This window comes from Zootoca vivipara, chromosome 12, assembly GCF_963506605.1.
Source record: "Zootoca vivipara chromosome 12, rZooViv1.1, whole genome shotgun sequence".
Taxonomy (NCBI): Eukaryota; Metazoa; Chordata; class Lepidosauria; order Squamata; family Lacertidae; genus Zootoca; species Zootoca vivipara.
Window position 1 is genome coordinate 35410161 of NC_083287.1, and position 21641 is coordinate 35431801.

Sequence of the window (21641 nt, forward strand, 5' to 3'; positions counted from 1 at the left end):
ATGCAAGATAGAAATTACAAATGAAAAGTAACAAGTGCAGGCAAAACAATCACAACAAGTAGAAAAGCTATCATAAGACACACACACACACAAATTAAAAAAAATTAAAAAATCTTGGAGACATTTGATGAGCCAATCTGTTTCCCACATGCAACTGAGGCATTCCCAGAAAAAAATATGCTGAGCATTCATCACTTTATCACCTGCCATTCTGTGGAAGCTCTTCCTTCCTTTTTCCTTCAGCAGTGAAATTAGCTTAGGGAAGCAAAGTCTGAACGGCGAATTCCTGTTATTCCACAATGCCCTGTGTGGCAGGGCATTTCCTTATCATTAGGCAACCAGAATGCACTCCCTTAACTATAAGTTCTCAGAAATGAACACGGCTTTCCTCCTTGCGGGCTTCAACAAGATCTGCTACAAAAGGGAACCCCTGCATGGCATATTCTGGCGGAAGGGAAGACAGTAGTAAACTTGCGAAAAATGCCTGTTTCTTTGCTTCTGGTTTTCCTTTCCTTACAACATGGCGTTTCTTCGCTAGTAGGTAAGTTCCAATCAGTTCTTTGCCAAGAACGGGGCTTTCAATATTAAATTGCAAATCTGATTTCTATTTCTGATCAATAAAACTTTCAAATACTGTATATATTTAGTATAGTGACTGGAACTGCATGCTGAGAGTTACGAGAGAGTTGTGATCTGCTTCGGCATGTGCAAACAGCCCAGCTGGGTTTTTCTTTCTGCTTGGTGTTTTGACCCTCCAAATTAGGTTTACTGGGGCTAACTGCAGCTGTCAGTTTTGATATGCAAGTTTTTATACCTGAATTAACGATTGCAAGGTTGAAATAGTCAGAGTTGTTGTTGCTGTGAGTGCAGAATATATTGAATGCTTCTCCATGTTGCCTAATATTCAGATGCAGAGTTGAAAATAAAATTAGCTTGTGGTTTTACCGAATTGTTGTAAATAAATACACACATAAAAATGCAATAAATAAATTAGGACTGAGGATGTAATTTTGGGCATCTGGCAATGTACTGGTTTTACGTACAAGTCTGTCTCTTTGTGGTTTTTTTTTATAGCTTTGAAGGCAAGAATAGTTCATTTTTCATGTGATTAGCTGCTTAGTACATCACAGACACCCTGGCCTATTCACACATTTAGTTGCATACAGTGCACTAATGTGCAGCAGAAGCTGTGGGGCTATACTTCTGACCCTTATCCCAAATTTTTGCATTGATCATGTATTCCTGAAAAGAGAATCTCTGCATTGATTGAGTGATTATTTAATTTCTGTACAGCTTCATAGATTAAAAAATATCTATGGGCAGCGTACAGAAAACTGAAGCAACAGACAACTTTGTTTTTTTAAAAAACTACAAAAATACACAGGTACATATTAAAATGTTACGTTAATACCATGTTACCAATATATAAAAATCAGTATCAATTCATTTTCCTTCTGGCACACCCTCCATCTCAGCCTCCAGGTTCTCACCCAGGATCCAAACAAACTCTCAGCTCATCCACAAAAGCCTTACGAAGAGTAGGGTTCCTGGAAACAGCAGGCATCATCCTAGCCTTTCACCCTAGGCTTGCTTTTTATGGGCAATCCCAAAGTGGATGGTACATTCTCAAGCTGTCCATTCAGCTGTAGTCTCCACACCCAGTTCCAGGTACATCAGGTTTCTTGAGATTCCCAGGGCGTCCAAATGATGGGTAAAGGACACCCTCCACTCAAAGCTCTCAGACCCTCCAAGTGTCCCTATTTTCCAAGGACGTCCTTGATTTAGCGAAGCCATCCCAGTTTCTGATTTGATCCCGGAATGTCCCACTTTTCCTTAGGATGTCCCTATTTTCATTAGAGAAATGTTGGAAGGTATGGAGTTATCTGACCCCCCGAGCCGTCTGAAGGTAATCCTGTATAGCAGTGGTACAGCCAAACTTGGCCCTCCAGCTGTTTTGGGACTACAATTCCCATCAACCCTTACCACTGGTCCTGTTAGCTAGGGATGATGGGAGTTGTAGTCCAAAAACAGCTGGAGGGCCAAGTTAGGCCATCGCTGCTGTATAGGGAGGTTTTTAAAATGTTTAATTTTTAAAATGTTTTTATATATGTTGGAAGCTGTCCAGAGTGGCTGGGGCAACCCAGTAAGATGCGTGGGGTATAAATAGTAAAATTATCATTATTGAATGGGACATCCCTATTTTCATGGGAGAAATGTTGGGGGGTATGGAGTTATCTGACCCCTGAGCTGTCTGAAGGCAATCCTGTATAGGGAAGTTTTTTAAATGTTTAATGTTTTATTATGTTTTATACCGTACTAGTGCCATTCAGCCCGTTTAATAAACGGGCGCTAGAACATTCGGCCTTTTTCGGTGGCAGCGGCGCATGGGGGGCTTTTATTCCTTGTCTAATTGATTGTTCCTCCCCGCATCCCTTTGATCCTTAATTTATCCCTAATTTTCTCCCCCCCCCCCGTTCCCAAACCCCAAGCCAAAGTCCCCCCCTTTTTTACCTTTACAGCCCGGGCTCGGCTGGGGGGTGCGGGGGGTATTTCTTCCTTTACCCCCTCCGAAGCTTGTGTTTGGAGTGCGGATCCCTCCCCACCCTGTTTTTGCGCGCTTTTTGCGCCTGCCGTTTGGTTCCTAATTTTCCCCCGTCAATAGCGCTGCTGCTGCCAGGGCCCAGTGGCCAAATTCTGGCTCCTGGACGGCCCGGGCGGCCGCTCTGGGGTGTACGCCCAGTTTTTCGTGGGGGTGGGGGTGGCTCCCGCTACTTTTGTTGGCCTCCGCGGCTGTTTTTCAGCCGCCTGCTGCGTCCGGGAAGGAGCTTTGCCGTCCGGGGGGCTTGCGCCCACCCCAGTGCTTTCTGAGGGTCCCACGGTTGGCGCTGAGCATTCGGTGGCCTCCCCGCGCCTTTCCTGGCCGTTCTGGCCCAGCGGGGGTCTCCCGGTTGCTTGCGCTGTTTGGGCCTCAATTTCAGGCCTGTTAGTGAGGAGAAGCCGGGGCCTCGATTTTTTGGTCATCCCGGCTTCCTCCTCAGGCCCTTGGGCACGTTGAGAGAGGGCCTGCCCTGCTTAGGGGCCTTGCTGCCTGCTCCTGCCTTCCACTGGTGGCCTGCTTTATCTTGCGCTGCTTGGGCCTCCATTTTGGGCCTGTTGGTAAGGAGAGGCCGGGGCCTCGATTTTTGGTCATCCCGGCTTCCTCCTCAGGCCCTTGGGCACGTTGAGAGAGGGCCTGCCCTGCTTAGGGGCCTTGCTGCCTGCTCCTGCCTTCCACCTGGTGGCCTCTGTTTTAACTGCTTATTGAGCCAGTGCAGGGCAGAGGGGTGGGGGTGGGGAGAGCGTGTGTGTGTGCGTGCGTGCAGTCTCTGCGTCCAATCCCTGTGTCCCTGGGGCACATGCTCAGTAGCGCGGAAAACGGGACACAGGGAATCTGGATGCAGAGACATAGGGACTTTATTATATAGGATATGTTGGAAGCCGCCCGGAGTGGCTGGGGCAACCCAGTAAGATGTGTGTGTGTGGGGGGGGGTTAAATAGTAAAATTATCATTATGGAATGAGACGTCCCTATTTTCATGGGAGAAATGTTGGAGGGTATGAGCTCTTTCTTCACCCTCTAACCTCTCCTCCTCCTCCTCCTCCTCCTCCTCCTCCTCCTCCTCCTCCTCCTCCTCCTCCTCCTCCTCCGCTGCTCCAGATGGGACCCAAAGGATGAGAAAAGTTGCATGGGCAGCCACTCTGTGCAAGCAGGACACCTGGCCAACTAGGTATTCCACTTGCATGGAGCCCCTAGGCATGAGCAGATCCTTGCTAGAAGGATCCCGCCCTTGAAGCTACATGCTCAACACAGGAAGCCCCATGCTCAACAGGGATGCCATATCAGAGACGGGGCCCGAACTTGTGAGACTATTCTGGCTGCTATAGTACCCTACTTGCCTTAAATTTTGTAGGGATTTCAAACTATGACGCAGTCCTGTTGCATTATTTTAGTAGCTGCTTCTGCAGCAAGATACTGTGTTGGGATTGGTAGTTTGCTGTTTTGTATCCTTTAGAATGGGCTCTCCAGATGTTGTTGGACTCCAACGCCCATCACCCCCAGCCAGCATGGCTAAGGAACAGGAATTATGGGAGCTGTAGTTCAGCAACATTGGTAGGCTTGCTGGTTCCCCATCCCTGCTTTATATGCTGCTGCTCATTCCTGTCCAGAGTTGTTTCCTTTCTCTGTGTTTCTCATTACAGTGGTACCTCTACTTACGAATAACTCTACTTACGAATGTTTCTACTTACGAACGGAGCTCCGTCCACCATCTTGGATGCGGTTTAGATAGGATTTTTTCTACTTACGAATTTTTAGATAGGGTTTTTTCTCCCAATGCATTCCTATGAGATTCGACTTACAAATGTGCGTTCGGAACGCATTAAATTCGTAAGTAGAGGTACCACTGTATTTCTGTTTTCCAGCTTGTGATTATTTTTTACAAGAAGTCCTCATGAAAATTCAACATTTTTGTGTTTATTTCCTCTAATAACTTGTGTGTGCGGTTTTGCCTAATGTACATATTTTAGCAAAGCATATTTCCCTAACATTTATATTTCCCCCCAATATAACACATTTTTAATGTTGCTTTCACTAATACTTGTGTTTTGTGCCGTTTACGTACATTTTCGCAAACATTAAACGGCCAAAGAACTGCATTGCAACATTCAGAGAAATTTGTGAATTTCAAAGTATGGCTGTGTTTCAATTCACATATTATTTATTTCATAAATTTTATACTCCGATTGACTGTAAAATATATCTGAAAGAGCATCTCCACCCCCATCGTCCAGCCCGGACACTGAGGTCTAGCTCCAAGGGCCTTCTGGTGGTTCCCTCACTGTGAGAAGTGAAGCTACAGGAAACCAGGCAGAGGGCCTTCTTGGCAATGGTGCCCACCCTGTGGAACAGCCCTCCATTAGATGTCAAGGAGATAAACAGCTACGTGATTTTTTAAAAAAACAGCCAACTCAAGGCAGCCTTGTTCAGCATTTAGTGTTTAGTGTTTGATGTATTGTGTTTTTACTATTTTTTGCTGGGAGCTGCCCAGAGTGGCAACCCAGTCAGATGGACGGCATACAATGACTCCTCCCCACATCAAATGGGGGGCGACTTTTGCGTGGTCGCACGCAGCCCCCTGATCCCAGGTCGGCCCCCTGGTAGTTCAGAGCTGGCTCCACCTTCCCGGGCAAGATGCCTGGGGTCTCCGCCTACCCCAGCCAATTGACCAATTCAGCCCGCAGAGGTGTAGGCAGGGGACTGGCCAGGTTTAGGGGAGGGACTACCCAGAGCACACAATAGTGTTTGAATCTTACACGAGAAGCAGCATTCGGCTCCAGAGCTTCTCCCACCCTCCACACCCTCATTGAAGTTTTTCTTTTGCAGGTTAACCTCTTTTCCACAGGTGAAGTTTTCTTTAGCAGGTTAACTTCTTTTCCACAGGTACGCAGGCGCTGCTACGTCAAGGCCGCTGTTGAAGGGCCGGAAAGGAATTTTCCTGCATTGGCAGGTTTTGCCTTTGCCGTAGCAATACGTCACAAATTTGGCGGTTTCAGGCCTTGGGCGGAATCCTTTAGGCTAATTTCCTGAAGGGAGGGGCGTGATGCGGTGACCTCACCTCCTTGGCGGCAACAAGATCGGGGTTCCCCGTAATAGGGGTACTGGGGGAGGGCATTGACCATACACCGAGTGGTTGTCATTGCTCTCCCCCTCCATGACGGCGAATGGGGGCGGGCTCTCTCTGCTTGAACATATGTTCTCCAGAGCCAGCCCAACCCCCATACATTCTGGATAACCCCGAAGCCATCCAGAACCCCGGCAGGGGTCTGGGAAGGAGAATGCCCAGTGCCTAAGCTAAAGTCTCCCTACATCTGAATCTTAATAAAGTTCTGGCCAATTTCAATCCTATACCACGTTGTCTTGAGTCGTTATTCTGCCTGGGGTGTGGGGGACTCCTCCTGTCCACGCAAATAATAAATTATTAACATAATCATTTTTACAAAATAATAAAAAGCGATTTACAAAGATTATTTCAAAAAGTGAGAATTCATCTTTAAATGTGAACTGAAATGTATTCCCTACGTCTACGCATTTTGCTTCTTATTTTTCCTCGCATCTCTAGTTCCAGCTCCTTAAACAGATGAAGGACAGAGTCAAGCAAAATAAAGGAACAGAACAGAGATGGGGGAAGTTATGGCTCTCCCAAAGGTGTCCAACTCCCATGAGCCCCAGTCAGCATGGCCAATGGGCAGGGATTGTGGGAGCTGTCATTCAACAACAGCTGGAGGGCCACATGTTCTTCCACCCCTGGAATATGGCATACAGCAGACAGAGTTGTAGCTATCCTGTTGTTGGATTATAGCTCCCAGCAGGAAAAAAAGGAGAAGTCTGATGCTCACTGGGACAATCTTAAACATAGCTTGGTTTGTTGAGGATTACAAATGATCCTTCTTCAGAAGCTATAAACAATGGACAACATAAACACATTGAAAAATGGCATTAGTTACATTCAAACTTCAATGCACATGCATGATAAATCCTAATCTCAAAACCACATTTGAATCATATGCTTAAAAATCTCTTCACATATTTGTGTTGGGACCATAGAAAACTTCAAATATCTGTTTCAACAATATATAAAAAATACAACTGCAGGTATGCAGCCTAGATACAAATGTATAAATACATTTGTAAGCATGTGGTTCAAATATTCTGTCTTAGTTCCAGCAACTGTGGAAAAGTTTTACACTTTTTTTAATAATAAAAAAGACAATGTTTCAATTAGTAGTAGCCATTTTAATTTTTTCCCCCACTTTGTGCTCGACTTCCCCTAAAAGTATTTAGGAAGAATTTGCAAGCATTGCACATACTAGTTTACAAAAACGCGGAGCAATTGTTAGTACAACAATATAGTAAAAGACTTTATCACTGTTGGTGATAATTATACATTTCCTTGTATTGTCTGCAAGGAAAACTGACTGATAAACTGCAAGGGTTTGTGTCTCCAGTACTCATCAACTTTATGCTGCTTCCTAATGGGTTGGAAGCCAAGGAGGACAAGAGGAAGAAACCAGCTTCTAGATAAGTGTAGGTCAGGTTTTTCACTGAAACAACAAAAAACCCCATTCATTTCCAGTTTGCAGAAGAGCTAGCCATTGCATCTCAAAAATAAAACACAGTACAAATTATTGTGGAGCCATGTATTTGGCATATATATATATATATATATAATCTCACAAATTTATTTATTTTTACATATTAAAATTTACAAATCTGGACTTCGCTCTTCCCCCTCTGTGGGTCCTGTTATTAAATATTTATTAAAGTTAAGCGATGTGTTGTGATTTGGAAGTTAATTTTCATTCTTTTTTCTTTTTTTAACAGTAGATGTATAGTTGTGTGTTCTATATTATTATCACTATTATTATTATTCCTTTGTTCGTTTTTTTCTTTTTTGTATTGTATTTTAAATGACTGAAATAAAGATCGTTTTTAAAATTAAAAAAAATATCTATTAAACTGGATCTGTCATTCTTTCTGGTAGGGAACTTAGTCTTCTTTCCATCTCTGGGCTAGCAGCATCTGCACAGCTGTTGTTGCATACATAAACAATTTTTTCTGTTCCCTTGAGATATTGGCACCTAGAATTCCTAATAGAAAAGCTTCTGGGTTTTTTTTTTTGTACAAGTTATTTTAAACATTTTTTCCAGTTCATTATATATCATTTCCCAGAATGCTTTTATTTCCTTACATGTCCACCACATATGATAAAAGGTGCCTACAGATATTTGTACCTGTCTTATACATTTTTGCTAACTTAAAAAGGTAAAGGTAAAGGGGTAAAGGGACCCCTGACCATTAGGTCCAGTCGCGGATGACTCTGGGGTTGCAGCACTCATTTCGCTTTATTGGCCGAGGGAGCCAGCATACAGCTTCCGGGTCATGTGGCCAGCATGACTAAGTCGCTTCTGGCGAACCAGAGCAGCGCACAGAAACGCCGTTTACCTTCCCGCCAGAGCAGTACCTATTTATCTACTTGCACTTTGATGTGCTTTTGAACTGCTAAGTGGGCAGGAGCTGGGACTGAGCAATGGGAGCTCACCCCGTCACAGGGATTCGAACTGCCGACCTTCTGATTGGCAAGCCCTAGGTTCTGTGGTTTAGACCACAGGGAGTTAAATACCAATGGTATTTATATAATTTTCCTTCAATGTACATTGAATGAAAACTATTTGGCAAATATATATAGTACAAACCAACAGAACATTTTTCAACTCTTGGACTTTCCAGTTAGGGCTGAGAAAGACCACCCCTATAGGCCCATGGTGTAAGAGAGCTTGTGTTATGAAATGCCAGAATGGTTTTCTTTGATAGTTAAGACTTGACTATTAAGTATCCATAATTTTTCATAATAGAAAGTCAGTCTGTGTATTTTTCTAGGTCATACACATGTGCTAATTGCACCTCGCTTTTCAAATTGCAAGTGTTGAATAAGGAGCCGCTAGTGCAGTTATTACTGACCATTGGTAATCAGTTTTTTTAAATAGTTTACCACAGTCTACTAACCAACTGTTAATAGCCGTTTCACAGTGTTTAATTTTATTATGTTGGCTAGCCCTGTAAAACGTTACTAGGGTCAAGTTCAGCATTTCTCTCTCTCTCCTTTAATCACTTTCATAGAGCTTCAACAGATTTGTTGAAGACATCACTCTGAGCCCTAATAGCAGCCTTTTGTGTTCACTGCATTTTACTGTGCAAATCTGGTTCAAGGGCTTCTTGAACCAGATTTCTGCTTGTGATGCACATGACTAGTTGGTCTTCTGTGCCATATATCTTACTTTCTTTCTTTTTTACAGATAACAGCAAATTTTTAATATATAACGATCTCCACAAGCTTTGTATTCATGTACAGTCTGCAAGCTTTGTCACTACCAGTGCTTGCAACCCTGAAAGCGATGAACAAAAATTTAGATGGATTTCCAGCCACCAGCTGATGAGCGTGTCTTTGAAGTTATGTTTGGGAGTATCTTCAAAGGTTGACTGGACACCAGTTACTCTGTACCCATGTGACTCAACAAGCGATCTCCAGCAATGGGAATGCAAAAACGACACACTTTTCGCCATCCAAGGAGCAGACCTGCATTTCAACTATGGCAACAAAAATGAAAAAAGAATTATGCTGTACAAGGGATCTGGCGGGTGGAGTCGGTGGAAGGTCTATGGAACCAGAGACGATTTGTGCTCCCGGGGCTATGAAGGTAAATCTTCCTGGTGGTTCTTTTTCTTTTGAGTTAATATACTTGGCTACTTGAATCTTTAGTCATGTTGTTCTATAACCCAACAACCCAGCCAGGTGAGTGGGGTATAAAGAATAAATTCTTATTCTTATTATAATGCCCAGAACTAAGAGCCCATACAAATAATGTAACTTACCCCTTTAGAGGTTTGTCATCCTAGGATAGGGCTGCTATACATTAAGTCAATCAAAAAATTAGGGGTTTTGTTGGCTCAAAAAGAGCTCAAAAACTTTCAGTGGCTTCCTTAAAAAAGCTCAACAACTAGGATAGCTTAATTGTCTGAATCGTCCCAATAGGCAAGGTGAATTTTGCCACACATCAAATGCCTAAGTATAATGAAATGCCAAGCTGTAAGATCATTTCTGTCAGAATAAGCAACAAGTGGTCACAGCAGGGGTTAGCCAACATGGTGACCTCCAGATATTGCTAGACTACAACTCCCATCTGCCATAGTCAACCTAATGGGTTGATGGCCAGTGGCCAGCTAAGATGAGAGTTGTGGTCGAGCAACACCTGAAGTGTGGCTACCCCTGAATTAGAGCATGACTCAATTGCCATGTCCAATTGTATGAACAGTAGATAACATCTAGGGTAAAACAGAACCAACGTGCAAATATTCAGTTGTGGAGATGTTCAAAATGTTATTCATTCCTTTTTTTAAAAAAAGCAAAGCAAAGCACAGGTGGATAGCTGTCTGTCATGGATGCTTTAGCTGAGGTTACTGCATTGGACTAGATGACCCTTAGGGTCCCTTCCCACTCTACAATTCTATGATTCTATGAAACCTCTACTCAAATTAATATTTGCAAGTGATGGCAGGTTTGCACTTGGATGTGTCATTGAGGGGAAGTGCTCATACGGTTCCTCCACTTTGTGACTTCTCAGTGTCAACCCCACCATTTTTGAACCAGGGCATACCAGTCAGTAACCATGGCAACACTGAGACAGGAAGAGCATACAAGCCACATTCAGTCATTCTCTCTCTCTCCCGCCCCGCTGCCCCCTCTTCATGTGATTATGAACTTCTAGCCTAGCTCCCTCCCACACATCCCCATCAATGGTCCTGTATCCTGTGGAAAGCCCTCCCATCAGATGTCAAAGAGATAAACCACTATCTGACGTTTAGAAGACATCCGAAGGAAGCCCTGTTTAGGGAAGTTTTTAATGACTGGTGTTTTCATGTATTTTTAATCTTTGTTGGAAGCCGCCCAGAGCGGCTGGGGAAACCCAGCCAGATGAGCAGGGTACAAATAATATATTATTATTATTATTATTATTATTATTATTATTATTATTATTATTATCCCCACATGTTGATAGGCTAATGCTGAAGGTGAACCAAGGTGGGTGAACTGGGATGCTTGGTCTTATACAGTATGATGGCATTGATATATAGAGGGTATAACAGAAACCTGGTGGAATTGAGAGAACCACTGTTATCTCTCGATATAAGCTCTATGGAAAGGACAGGGAGGAATGTACTGGAGGCAGTGTTGCTGTGTACATCAAAGAGGGCCTTGAGTAAGCCCCACAGAATTCCTTGGGTACTGAGCATTCCTTAAGTATGTACACGATTGCAATCTGAACTGGTTAGTCTTAATGGTACCATACTGGGCCCCCATAAACTTCTAGCCCTAGGGGAGAAGATTATTCCCCTCCCAGCTTATTCACTTCTATACCTTTTTCCAGAATGTGGAATAAAGCGAAGGGATATAAGCATAGATAAAGAGCAAACAAGCAAACAAGCAAACAAATAAACAAATGAAAATGAAAATGAAATGTCTCCCTCCAGCCTGCCTGTCTCTGGTTTTAAACCAAGGCAAGGAGGCAGGTTTGAAATCATAAAAAAACTCTAAAAATAAAAAGAAATAAGAATATTGAACACAGATAGAATATTCAGGCCTACAAGGATTGGGCTTAATGTGGTTCCGCAGTATGGTTGTTTGCTGGTTGGGTTGCATATATAGACTGCCAGCCTTACATACTGTATGAGCTTTGCACTCTTTGTTCTAAACCACTTCTGGCACTATCCCACTTTTGTGGAATAGCTTTTTACATTTGCCAAAGTGTTTTAGAGTATTTTATCCTCGTGACAATGCTCTCACGATACAATTTGAGCCAAACAACAAAAAGAACAGCACTAGTATCAAAGACTATGGTATTAAGGGATTAAAGATGAACACATTTATTATGGCAAAAGTGGGTTTTTTTTTTAAGCTATAGTCTTCTTCATCAGGTGCATCATTTTGATAGTCCACAAAAGCTTATGGAATAATGCATCTGCTAGCCACTAAAGTCTTACACGATTATTGTTCCGTGTCTGCTGTAAGCCATGGCTAGTTGGCTAACACTTTGTCTTGAAGTATACCAGAGTAATGGTATACTTGATTACTTGATTACTGGGTCTTTTATTGCTTTTATACTTTTCTCTCCCTCTTTCTTTCCAGACATGTTCACTCTGAAAGGCAATGCCAATGGGGCACCATGTGTATTTCCTTTCCAATATGATGGTAACTGGTACGCAGAGTGTACAAATGCTGGCAGGTCCGATGGCTGGCTGTGGTGTTCAACCACTAGACACTATGAAACAGACAGGAAATATGGCTTTTGCCCACTGAAATGTAAGTTCTGTAGTTGTTTCTTAAGCCTGGATCACGAAATGTCACTATCTAAGGCTTTGTACACACCATATATTTAAAGTACAGTCGCACCTTGGAATCCATTCTGGAAGTCCGTTAGGCTTCCGAAAACATTAGAAAACCAAGTCACGGCTTCCAATTGGCTGCAGGAGCTTCCTGCACTCAAATGGAAGCTGCAGAGGCCGTGTCAGACTTTCGGCTTCCAAAGAACATTCGCAAACCAGAACACTTACTTCCAGGTTTGCTGCGTTCGGGAGCCAAAACATTTGAATCACAAGGCGTTCGGGATCCAAGGTACATTGTTTCTCCCAAAGAATCCTGAGAACTGTTGTTTACATCATAGAGCTGCGATTCCCAGCACCATTAACAAACTCTAGTTCCATGATTTCTTGGTGGACGTTTTGTGCCTTAAATATATGGCTAAATGTGGATGGCTAAAACTATTTTAATTGACCATTTAATCAATAAAACATATATAAATGTGCATATTATCAAACTGTGAAGATAGGCAACTTTACTGAAAAGGGCAGGGATGTAATGATTTAACAAACATTTAACTGCTTGTTTCTGAGCACAATTCAAAGTGTTGGTGCTGACCTTTAAAGCCCTAAACGGCCTTGGTCCTGTATACCTGAAGGAGCGTCTCCACCCCCACCGTTCAGCCCGGACACTGAGGTCCAGCGCTGAGGGCCTTCTGGCGGTTCCCTCACTGCAAGAAGCAAAGCTACAGGGAACCAGGCAGAGGGCCTTCTCGGTAGTGGCACCCACCCTGTGGAATGCCCTCCCACCAGATGTCAAAGAGAAAAACAATTACCAGACCTTTAGAAGGCATCTTAAGGCAGCCCTGTTTAGGGAAGCTTTTAATGTTTGATGGATTTCTGTATTTTAATATTTTGTTGGAAGCCGCCCAGAGTGGCTGGGGGAACCTGGCCAGATGGGCGGGGTATAAATAATAATTATTATTATTATTATTATTATTATTATTATTATTATTATTATTCCTACCGGGTGTCCTCATGCCTGTTATCTGCAATTGGAGAAAAGCTTCCATTGTGGATAGCAAGGGTGGGGGGAATGTGGCAATTTCTATTAGGACCATGGTGTGGGCAAAGGGTTAAAAGTCACCGCACTTAACAAAAAGAAAAGAAAAGAAACACATGATGGCAAAATCAAAGAAGATCACATGTAGTCTAATGTCTGACTGTCAAAACAATGTCAAAACTTTGTATTTTTCTACAGAGCCCAAAAAGAACTCAGGAGGGATTTTCCTACAAATTTTAGGACTATATTATTACAGTCCCACTGCTTGGGGTCGCATTATAGCTTGTCATTGCATTAAAAACAAAAATCTTTATTGATGTTTAAAGCAGAAAAATAGCAGCTAAAACTAACAGGAGTGGCCAAACCTATAGATCCAGCCAGCTCAGTAAGCAGTTTGTGGTAATTCACAATCTGTCTGGCTCAATAGAGACCACAGGAGGTGAAGATTTGACAGGAACATCCAGACAGAAACAGGAAAATATTATTATATGCTTTAGATATCCATTGTTTGAGAGGGCATGTCCAAGCTACCTTAGAATAAACAAAGCAGAAGTCACCTTCCACAAATGGTATATTTCTTAGGTCCCTTAGTTCAGTTCAGAAAATAGTTATAAGTCTGTGTTAATTTCAGGACTATGGATTTAGACTCTTTAACTAAATAATGCTTCTTTCGTTTTGTCGTAATGAACATTGGAAGCCTGTCTTTATTTCCCCCTATAGCTGACGGAATGGACAAGCTGTGGAATACAGACCATTTGACCAATGTTCAGTACCAGATAAACTCAAACGCTGCTCTAACTTGGTACCAAGCTAGTAAAAGTTGTCGGCAACAAGGTGCATGTTTGTTGGGAGTTACTGAGTTACATGAGCAAATGTATCTAACAGGTAAGTTATCCATGTGCATGGGTATTTTGTAACACATCATATGTTGTTGTTTAGTCATCTTAGTCCTGTTCGGCTCTTCGTGACCCCACGAACCAGAGCATGCCTTGGAAACTTTCACTTCCTTCTCAAAGCTTCTCCTTTTTTATGTCCATGGAGTTTTCATAGCAAAATACTGGAGTGGGTTGCCAGTTCCTTCTCCAAACACATCATATATTATATCCCAAATAATATATGTGAAAGACTTGAAAGTTGCACAACAGAACTTGCATTATCCCCATTCCTGATCTCTCTGCATTAACAGGTGCATAGATCTTATGTTTCTACTATGCCTGCATATTTGTCTTTATGACTGGGAACTCTGAAGAAGCAGGATTCCCAATCGCACGGAAAGAAGGGTAGCCATATAGTTTGGTTGGTTAGAGTGTGGTGCTGATAATGCCAAGGTTGCCGGTTCGATCCCCGTATGGGACAGCTGCGTTTTCCCACATTGCAGAGGGTTGGACTAGATGATCCTCAGGGTCCCTTCCAACCCTACAATTCTATGATTCTATATAATATCTAGGCACGAACACAATAAGCTGAATGTGTGAAGGCTGAGAGTGGGAATGGCACTCATGAGTATTCTGTGTACAAGGTAACATTTGAAAAGTGATCTTGTAGCTGTGCTTCATAAATATCAAAAACAAGCTCTCCTGCTTAAGAATCCTACTTTTGCACTGTCTTATCACAGCAATGAATAAATTTAAACTCATGTACTCATACTACAGAGTCTTGTTTGTTGCTTGACTCTCTTGCACATACTGAGCAATAGATTTCCATTCACCAGGAACTATTTGCTTAATCCTCTTTTCACAATTTCATTTTCGATGTGAAATGATCAGATTTATTGTTTAATCTCTGAAAACAGATGCCCCAGTCCAACCTGCCAATGTTTCATACTCTCTACTGTGGAAGTCACACTTCCTGACACCAGATATGTGTGTACTTTGCACATTTTAAATTTTATTTGATCACCACGATCCAGGAGAGTGGGTGCATGAGACTGATCGCAAATGCTTATTTTCTGCAAGTCTTAAACTTCAGACTGGTAGAATTTGGCTCTGTCTTGTTTGGTTCTTCTTTTCGCAAGCATGAAGGGCAGGTATGGAGGTAGACTTACCAAATTCAGCAAGGTGCTGTTGTGTCCACAAAGGAAACTTTCGGCAGATGGTGCTTCATAATGCTGCAATGGTAAAATAAGTTTTCGATTGTTGAAATTCTCCTTCGCTCTACAACTGTGATGCTCATCCTTTCCCAGTTACCTGTAATTGCTACTGCCTGCTGTGTAGTCCGCATTCCTGAGACTGATGCCTTGCTGTGTTTTGCATGCTCATTTAGGGCTAACTTCCACTTTGACTACTGAACTCTGGTTTGGTCTTAACAGTTTGGACTCCAACCGTGGATGGCAATGGAGTGGTGGCCATCCTTTCAGATTCCTAAACTGGGCACCAGGTAACCACTGTTGTTTGGGAGTTTCTATATTCTAAATGTACTTGTCTTTTCAATTTTCCTCATATCTGTTAGTTTTTCCTCTTCAGTAGAGAACAAAAACACACAAAATTTCAAATGTCCCTTCCCCACTAAAAGTTTTTCATGATGCCCCATTTCATCTTCTCATCTTGAATTTTTTGTTGAGATTTCCAAAACATGTGTTCTTGGGTCCAATATGCTATGGCCTTCCAGATATGTTTGGCTATACACACCACCATCCATATAGTTGACCATGATGACTTGTGAGGAATCATTTGTATGTTCATTACAAATATAGGTTGAAGGCCTGAAATCTTGAGGAAAGACACTCAACCCAGTGCTTTAGCCATGAGCAGAATTGCGGCCTGGATCAATTCAATGTGCTGATCTGATTACTGAGTTGACTTTATGCAGTAAACGCCTCTTACATGCCCATTGGCTACAATAGAATTTCGTAACGAAGACCTTGAACTCTGTAAAGTGAATACCCTTCTTATTTGTGCCCGATTCTTAAAGGGAGCCCTTCTCCAGAGCCTGGAAAAACCTGTGGAACATTTAATCCCAGTAAAAATGGCAAATGGGAAACTCTAGAATGCAGTCAGAAACTTGGTTACATTTGTAAAAAAGGGAATTCCAGTCTGAACTCCATCACTATTTCTTCAGGTAGGTTGATGAATATACAACAGTGTGTACTTAAGAAGCTGGCAGTAGGCTGATGCAAAAAGGGAAAGCTCTCTTATGTATACTTCACATGTAATTTGGAGCTCTTTCAAAAAGCTCTGTGAAGAGGAGTCTTCAAAACATCCAGTTCTGGAAGAGGGTAGTATTGTTTTCTGTTGTTTCAAAAGGGTCTATTGGCTGCTTGACACAGGAGTCAGCACAGTCAGCATCCCTAGTATGTGGAAGCATCTCAGCTATAGCTTTGACAGCTCCTGCAGCCATCCATGAAAAACCTTATTCTGCCCTTTCAACAGTAGCAGCTGCTTCCACTTTCAATAATCCATTCTCCTTCTTCAGTAGTGCCTCCTTCTCTGTGCCAAAGGCTTCTGCATGCATGCTCAAAGTCTTCTTTATGAACTGGCCCATGGCTTCGGGTTTATTTATTGCTGTAAGGGGGACTCCCTACAGGGAGCCAGCCCCCATCATCCTAACGTCCACCTCATCAAGTACAGAGAGCACCAGTGGTTCTGAAGCAGCCAGAGGGGGGGCGGAGAAAATCAGAGGGGGAGATAAATCAGAGTGAGGAACAATGGGAAAGCTTGGAGGCGGAGGGATGCAGGCAGATGCTTGGGGATACTGCAGAGCCAGGGAACCGACTGCTGAAGGAGGAAACTGAGAGGGCATCGCTCCTTCCCGCGCCAAAAATGAGGAGAGCACCATAACGCAGGTCAAGGGGGCGGTGTTTTGGGGTGCCCAGACTACTTTGCTGACGTAGGAACATTGCCGGATTCCGATTCGGGATGAGAGGTCATGTTTTAAGCTGTCTCTACACTGTAAATAGATAGCACAATAAACTTCTATGAAGACAAACTTCACTCAGGCGGAGTTACTCTAGAGTAGCCACGACAACCCTCTGACAATTGGTGTATTATCCAAAGAGAACATGAGAGGAAACAGAATGCAAAGTATTTTATTTTGAAGGAGTCTGCTATTGATGAGACAATTCTGCCCCCCCCCTTTATGGTAGAGCCCGTAAGAACGTGTATGTCCTCGGCATCAGAAGTTTGAATTTAAAGCATTGTATTTACATTTCAATGTGAGAAGGAAGCATCCAGATTCTAGACAGCTATGGCAGCAAATTCCATTATCTGTAACAGAGACGCTGACACTGAGAGACAGGAAAACACCACTTTGCTCTTAAAAGCACATTCTGATAAATATCCCGGTGTGCTACGCCAAAGCGTTGTCACAGTTTCCTTCCATTCCCTTTCAGCATTCTACGCAAACATGCCCAGGTGTTTCCTAAATGCATTTCTAGGTTGTTTAAAAGATTTAGCAACACAACCATTCTATTTATTAATTAAGTCAAAATGAAGTCTTTGGAGGACCAACTTTCCAGGTCATGTGGCCAGCATGACTAAATCGCTTCTGACGCAACAGGGCACAGTGGCAGAACCCAGAGCACATGGAAATGCCATTTACCTTCCCGCTGCAGCAGTACCTATTTATCTACTTGCACTGGTGTGCTTTCGAACTGCTAGGTTGGCAGGCGCTGGGACAGAGCAATGGGAGCTCACCCCGTCATGGGGATTTGAACTTCTGACCTTCTGACCAGCAAGCCCAAGAGACTCAATGGTTTAGACCACAGTGCCACCCACTGTGCATGTCCATGCCCCTAACATTATGTGGAACCTACAGCATTGTGTGCATAGGTGCTACTTGATCATTGGTTGTGGCTGTTGTTTTCCCAGAAACAAATGTGAATATTAAGTGTCCTGAGGGATGGCTATCATATGCAGGCCACTGTTACAAGATTCACAGAACAACAGCCTTGTGGAATGACGCCTTAGCATCATGCAGAAAGGAAGGTGGAGATCTGGCGAGTATACACAACGTCGAAGAGTACAGCTTTACAATTTCCCAGCTTGGGTACAGTGAGTATTTGTACATGGTATCTTAAAAATTGGCATGTTTGTGTAGCAGCAGTAGTTTACATACCTGGCACCAGCTTGATAGACCTGCTTCATCCCATCTAGGATTAATAAATATTATGACAGTACTGTATCAATAATTTTAGTGGCTATTTCGCAGCATTTTCCAGCTCGGTAAAGCTTTCTTCTCTATTGTGCCTCCTTTTGTCTTTGATTGCATATGTGCCAGCCTAGCAATTTCTCATGCTTGTGGGAATTAAGATGCATCTGTGGAGAGGCTGTTCTGCTTGAGGTAGGACAATAGATGTAAAGCACTAAATGGCCTCGACTCAGTATACCTGAAGGAGCGTCTCCACCCCCATCGTTCAGCCCAGACACTGAGATCCAGCACTGAGGGCCTTCTGGCAGTTCCCTCACTGTGAGAAGTGAGGGTACAGGGAACCAGGCAGAGGGCCTTCTTGGTAGTGGCACCCGCCCTGTGGAACACCCTCCCATCATATGTCAAGGAAATAAACAACTACCGTACCTGACTTTTAAACGACATCTCAAGGCAGCCCTGTTTAGGGAAGTTTTTCATGTTTGATGTTTTATCGTGTTTTTAATATTCTGTTGGGAGCCGCCCATATGGGCGGGGTATAGATAATAAATTATTATTATTATTATTATTATTATTATTATTATTATTATTATTATTATTATTATCTGTAGTGACCTAATGAAATGTCTATGCTAAGCCAGTGGGAGAAAGACAAGGCATTGGCTCAGAAGGCTCCAAGGACTAACAGCTTTGACTAGGCTTTGCCAGTACTATGATTTGGTTCAAGGGCAGAAAATGCAGAGCAGGCAGTACAGTTGGGAGAGAAGGCTTGGCAGTGAAGGGCCACCATTCTGTGGCAGAGTCCATGCTTTGCATACAAATCATTCCAGGTTTAATCCTGGCATCTCCAAGTATGGAGATGTCCAATGTCTTCTGTCTGAAACCATAAAAGAGCTCTTATAACCCTCCAGATGTTGTTGGACTCCCACTCCCATCAACCCCAGCCAGCATGACTGATGGGAGTTGTAGTCCAACAACATCTGGAGAGCCACAAGTTCCTCACCTCTGGTGCAGATAATACAGAGCCAGATAGATAGACCAATGGTGTGACTCAATATGAGGCCGCCTTTCTATCTAGCTCAGCTGTAGAGAAAACACTTTGCTTGAAAAAGGCGCCAGCTTGGTATCGTCATCAACAAAAAGAAGGTATCGGGTGCTGAGGAAGACAACTTCATTTGATCTGGGAGAGCTGCTACAAGTCAGTGAGGATAATACTGGGCTAGAAAGGCCAGCAGTCTGACCTGGTATAAGATAGCTTGCTAGAAGGGATTGCTGAATAAGATATCATGGTCAGGGGTGGGACATCAGAAACCCTGAACGGCTTCTTAGCCTTCTTCGTGGGTATAATAACAGAACAAAACAGAATACAACATTTAAAATTTGGGTAGTTTGCACAGATCACAAAATACATCTTTTCTTGCTGCAGAATTGGGATTATTTTGATAAAGACCTTTTGGATTTTTAAAAAGTAGATACTAGTCAATACTGTGTGTTCTCAAACTTGGTTCTCAAATTTAATCCATTCCAGGAGTCCGTTCGACTTCCGAAACCATTCGAAAACCAAGGTGCGGCTTCCGATTGGCTGCAGGAGCTTCCTGCACTCAAGCGGAAGCCGCGTCAGACTTTCAGCTTAAAAAAAAAAAGTTCGCAAACTGGAACACTGACTTCTGGGTTTGTGGCGTTCAGGAGGCGATTTGTTCTGCAACTAAGCCATTCGAGAACCATGGCGCGACTGTATTGAGTCTGTCAATGAACTCTGCTTTGGCAGGGCAGGACAAATGTGCACAGTCTAGAACAGGCATCCCCAAACTGCGGCCCTCCAGATGTTTTGGCCTACAACTCCCATGATTCCTAGCTAACAGGACCAGTGGTCGGGGAAGATGGGAATTGTAGTCCAAAACATATGGAGGGCCAAAGTTTGGGGATGCCTGGTCTAGAAAGTTGTTTCAGTGAGAGGTGATGCTTTGAGGATTCTGCCATAACTTTCTGCGCTAGCTGGCTGGATCCTGTGTCTTGCAGCATAATGCAGATGTGATGTGGGGAAAAACGAGGGAGAAGACCTTGTTGCGGGAACAAACAGGGGAAAAAACCCCATTATGTAAGTGTCAGGAATGCAGGACCAGGAGCAATGGAAAATCTCATTTAAAAGCAATATCTCTGTCATGAAGCAGAGGTTATAATGACAGTAAGTGCCAGAAAAACCAAACATCATACTGCATTCTGCTTGAATGTTGAATTAGTCAGAGGAAGTCCTGTGTACACATCTTGGCAGCAGCATCTTGTTCTTAGTGATTCAGGTCAGTGGTAAGGAAACACCTGTGATGTTTTGGCTCGGGTTCAGTATTCCGCCTCAGTGGTGACATCTCTTACAGTTAAGGACAAGAAACTCCATGAACACACTCTAGCTATTAACTTGCCACTGGTTCTTTTAAAAATATATGGTGACAATTGAATATTGCTGGATGCAGCCTTTTAAAAAAAAGAATATTGGGAAACTATAATTGAAGAGCAATCCATCCAGCCTATGACTGATGTATTAGTGCCCATGAGTGGAAGATTCCTATCAGTTCCATCAATTCCTGCTTCATTCCTCCTCCTCTGCCTGTGGGTATGAATGGATATATGCACAGAGAAGCTGAGAGATCATTGCAGGAAATCAGCGGTCTCTGCATGTCTCTCGTCCAGCCCATTCAGTGTTCCTCCATCCCTCTGTGCAAATTTTCATGTCTCAGAGCATTGTCTCCCCTTCCTTATAATTTCCCTTTCCTTGTTGCTACTGCTCAGTGGCATGCGGTGAAATTTTTCATAGGGGAACAGCTAGGGCCAGAGACACCAGCTTGCAAGGGCAATTTTGTGTGTGTGTGTGTGTGCACGCGCACTGATGTCATGCCCGTGAGCACCGTGCCTCCTTCCTTAAGTTGGGCAGAAGCTTCCTGGGCTTTGGGAAGAAGGCATCAGCTGGGCTTTGGGAGGGAGATGCCAGGGGAACATTTAGGGGACTAGCCTAGTCTCCCTAGTCCAATGGCCACACGCCACAGCTACTGCTTTTGAAATCTATCTTCTTCCTGGTTTATGCATTAACTCAAGACAGCTTTCAGAGTTAAAGAACAATGCCACCACACAAAAGTACTATCAATAATAGGTTTCAGATACAGCAGACACTTTATGTCTAGTGTCCCCAAAGCTAGCTCAGTTGGTTACAGCGTGGTGCTGATAAGGCCAAGGCTGTGGGTTCGATTCCCCATACGGGTCATCTGCATGTAACCCTTGGGTCCCTTTCAACGCTACAATTTTATGTGCAGTTGTTCTTCAAAATTTATTCATGCAGATTCTGCTTTCATTGCTGGCACTTCTGGCCGTACAAAGCAATTCTTGCCCACTTCCATTGGATTCCAATCCAAGCACAAATCCTTGAAGCTCTAAATGATCTTGGTCAGGCATATGTCTCTGAGTACAAGAAGTAGTAGCACCAATTGCTGGAAATGACATTGGATAGTCAAGCTGCTACAGGACCATTCCGGCAAATGGGATGTATTGCCGTTCTGCC

At 43.2% G+C, this 21641-nt stretch overlaps 1 protein-coding gene across 1 annotated transcript in view; it reads left to right on the top strand.

Annotated features, from left to right (window-relative positions):
* The first annotated feature begins 238 nt into the window (after positions 1–238).
* LOC118091810 (macrophage mannose receptor 1) overlaps positions 239–21641 on the top strand; it is a 55756-nt gene continuing 34353 nt past the window's right edge. The window contains exons 1-7 of the mRNA XM_035129236.2: positions 239–541; positions 8892–9293; positions 11780–11953; positions 13733–13897; positions 15275–15388; positions 15923–16069; positions 17818–18000. Coding sequence (XP_034985127.2) covers positions 481–541; positions 8892–9293; positions 11780–11953; positions 13733–13897; positions 15275–15388; positions 15923–16069; positions 17818–18000 — 1246 coding nt within the window. The 5' untranslated portion in view covers positions 239–480. The remainder of the gene's footprint in view (positions 542–8891; positions 9294–11779; positions 11954–13732; positions 13898–15274; positions 15389–15922; positions 16070–17817; positions 18001–21641) is intronic.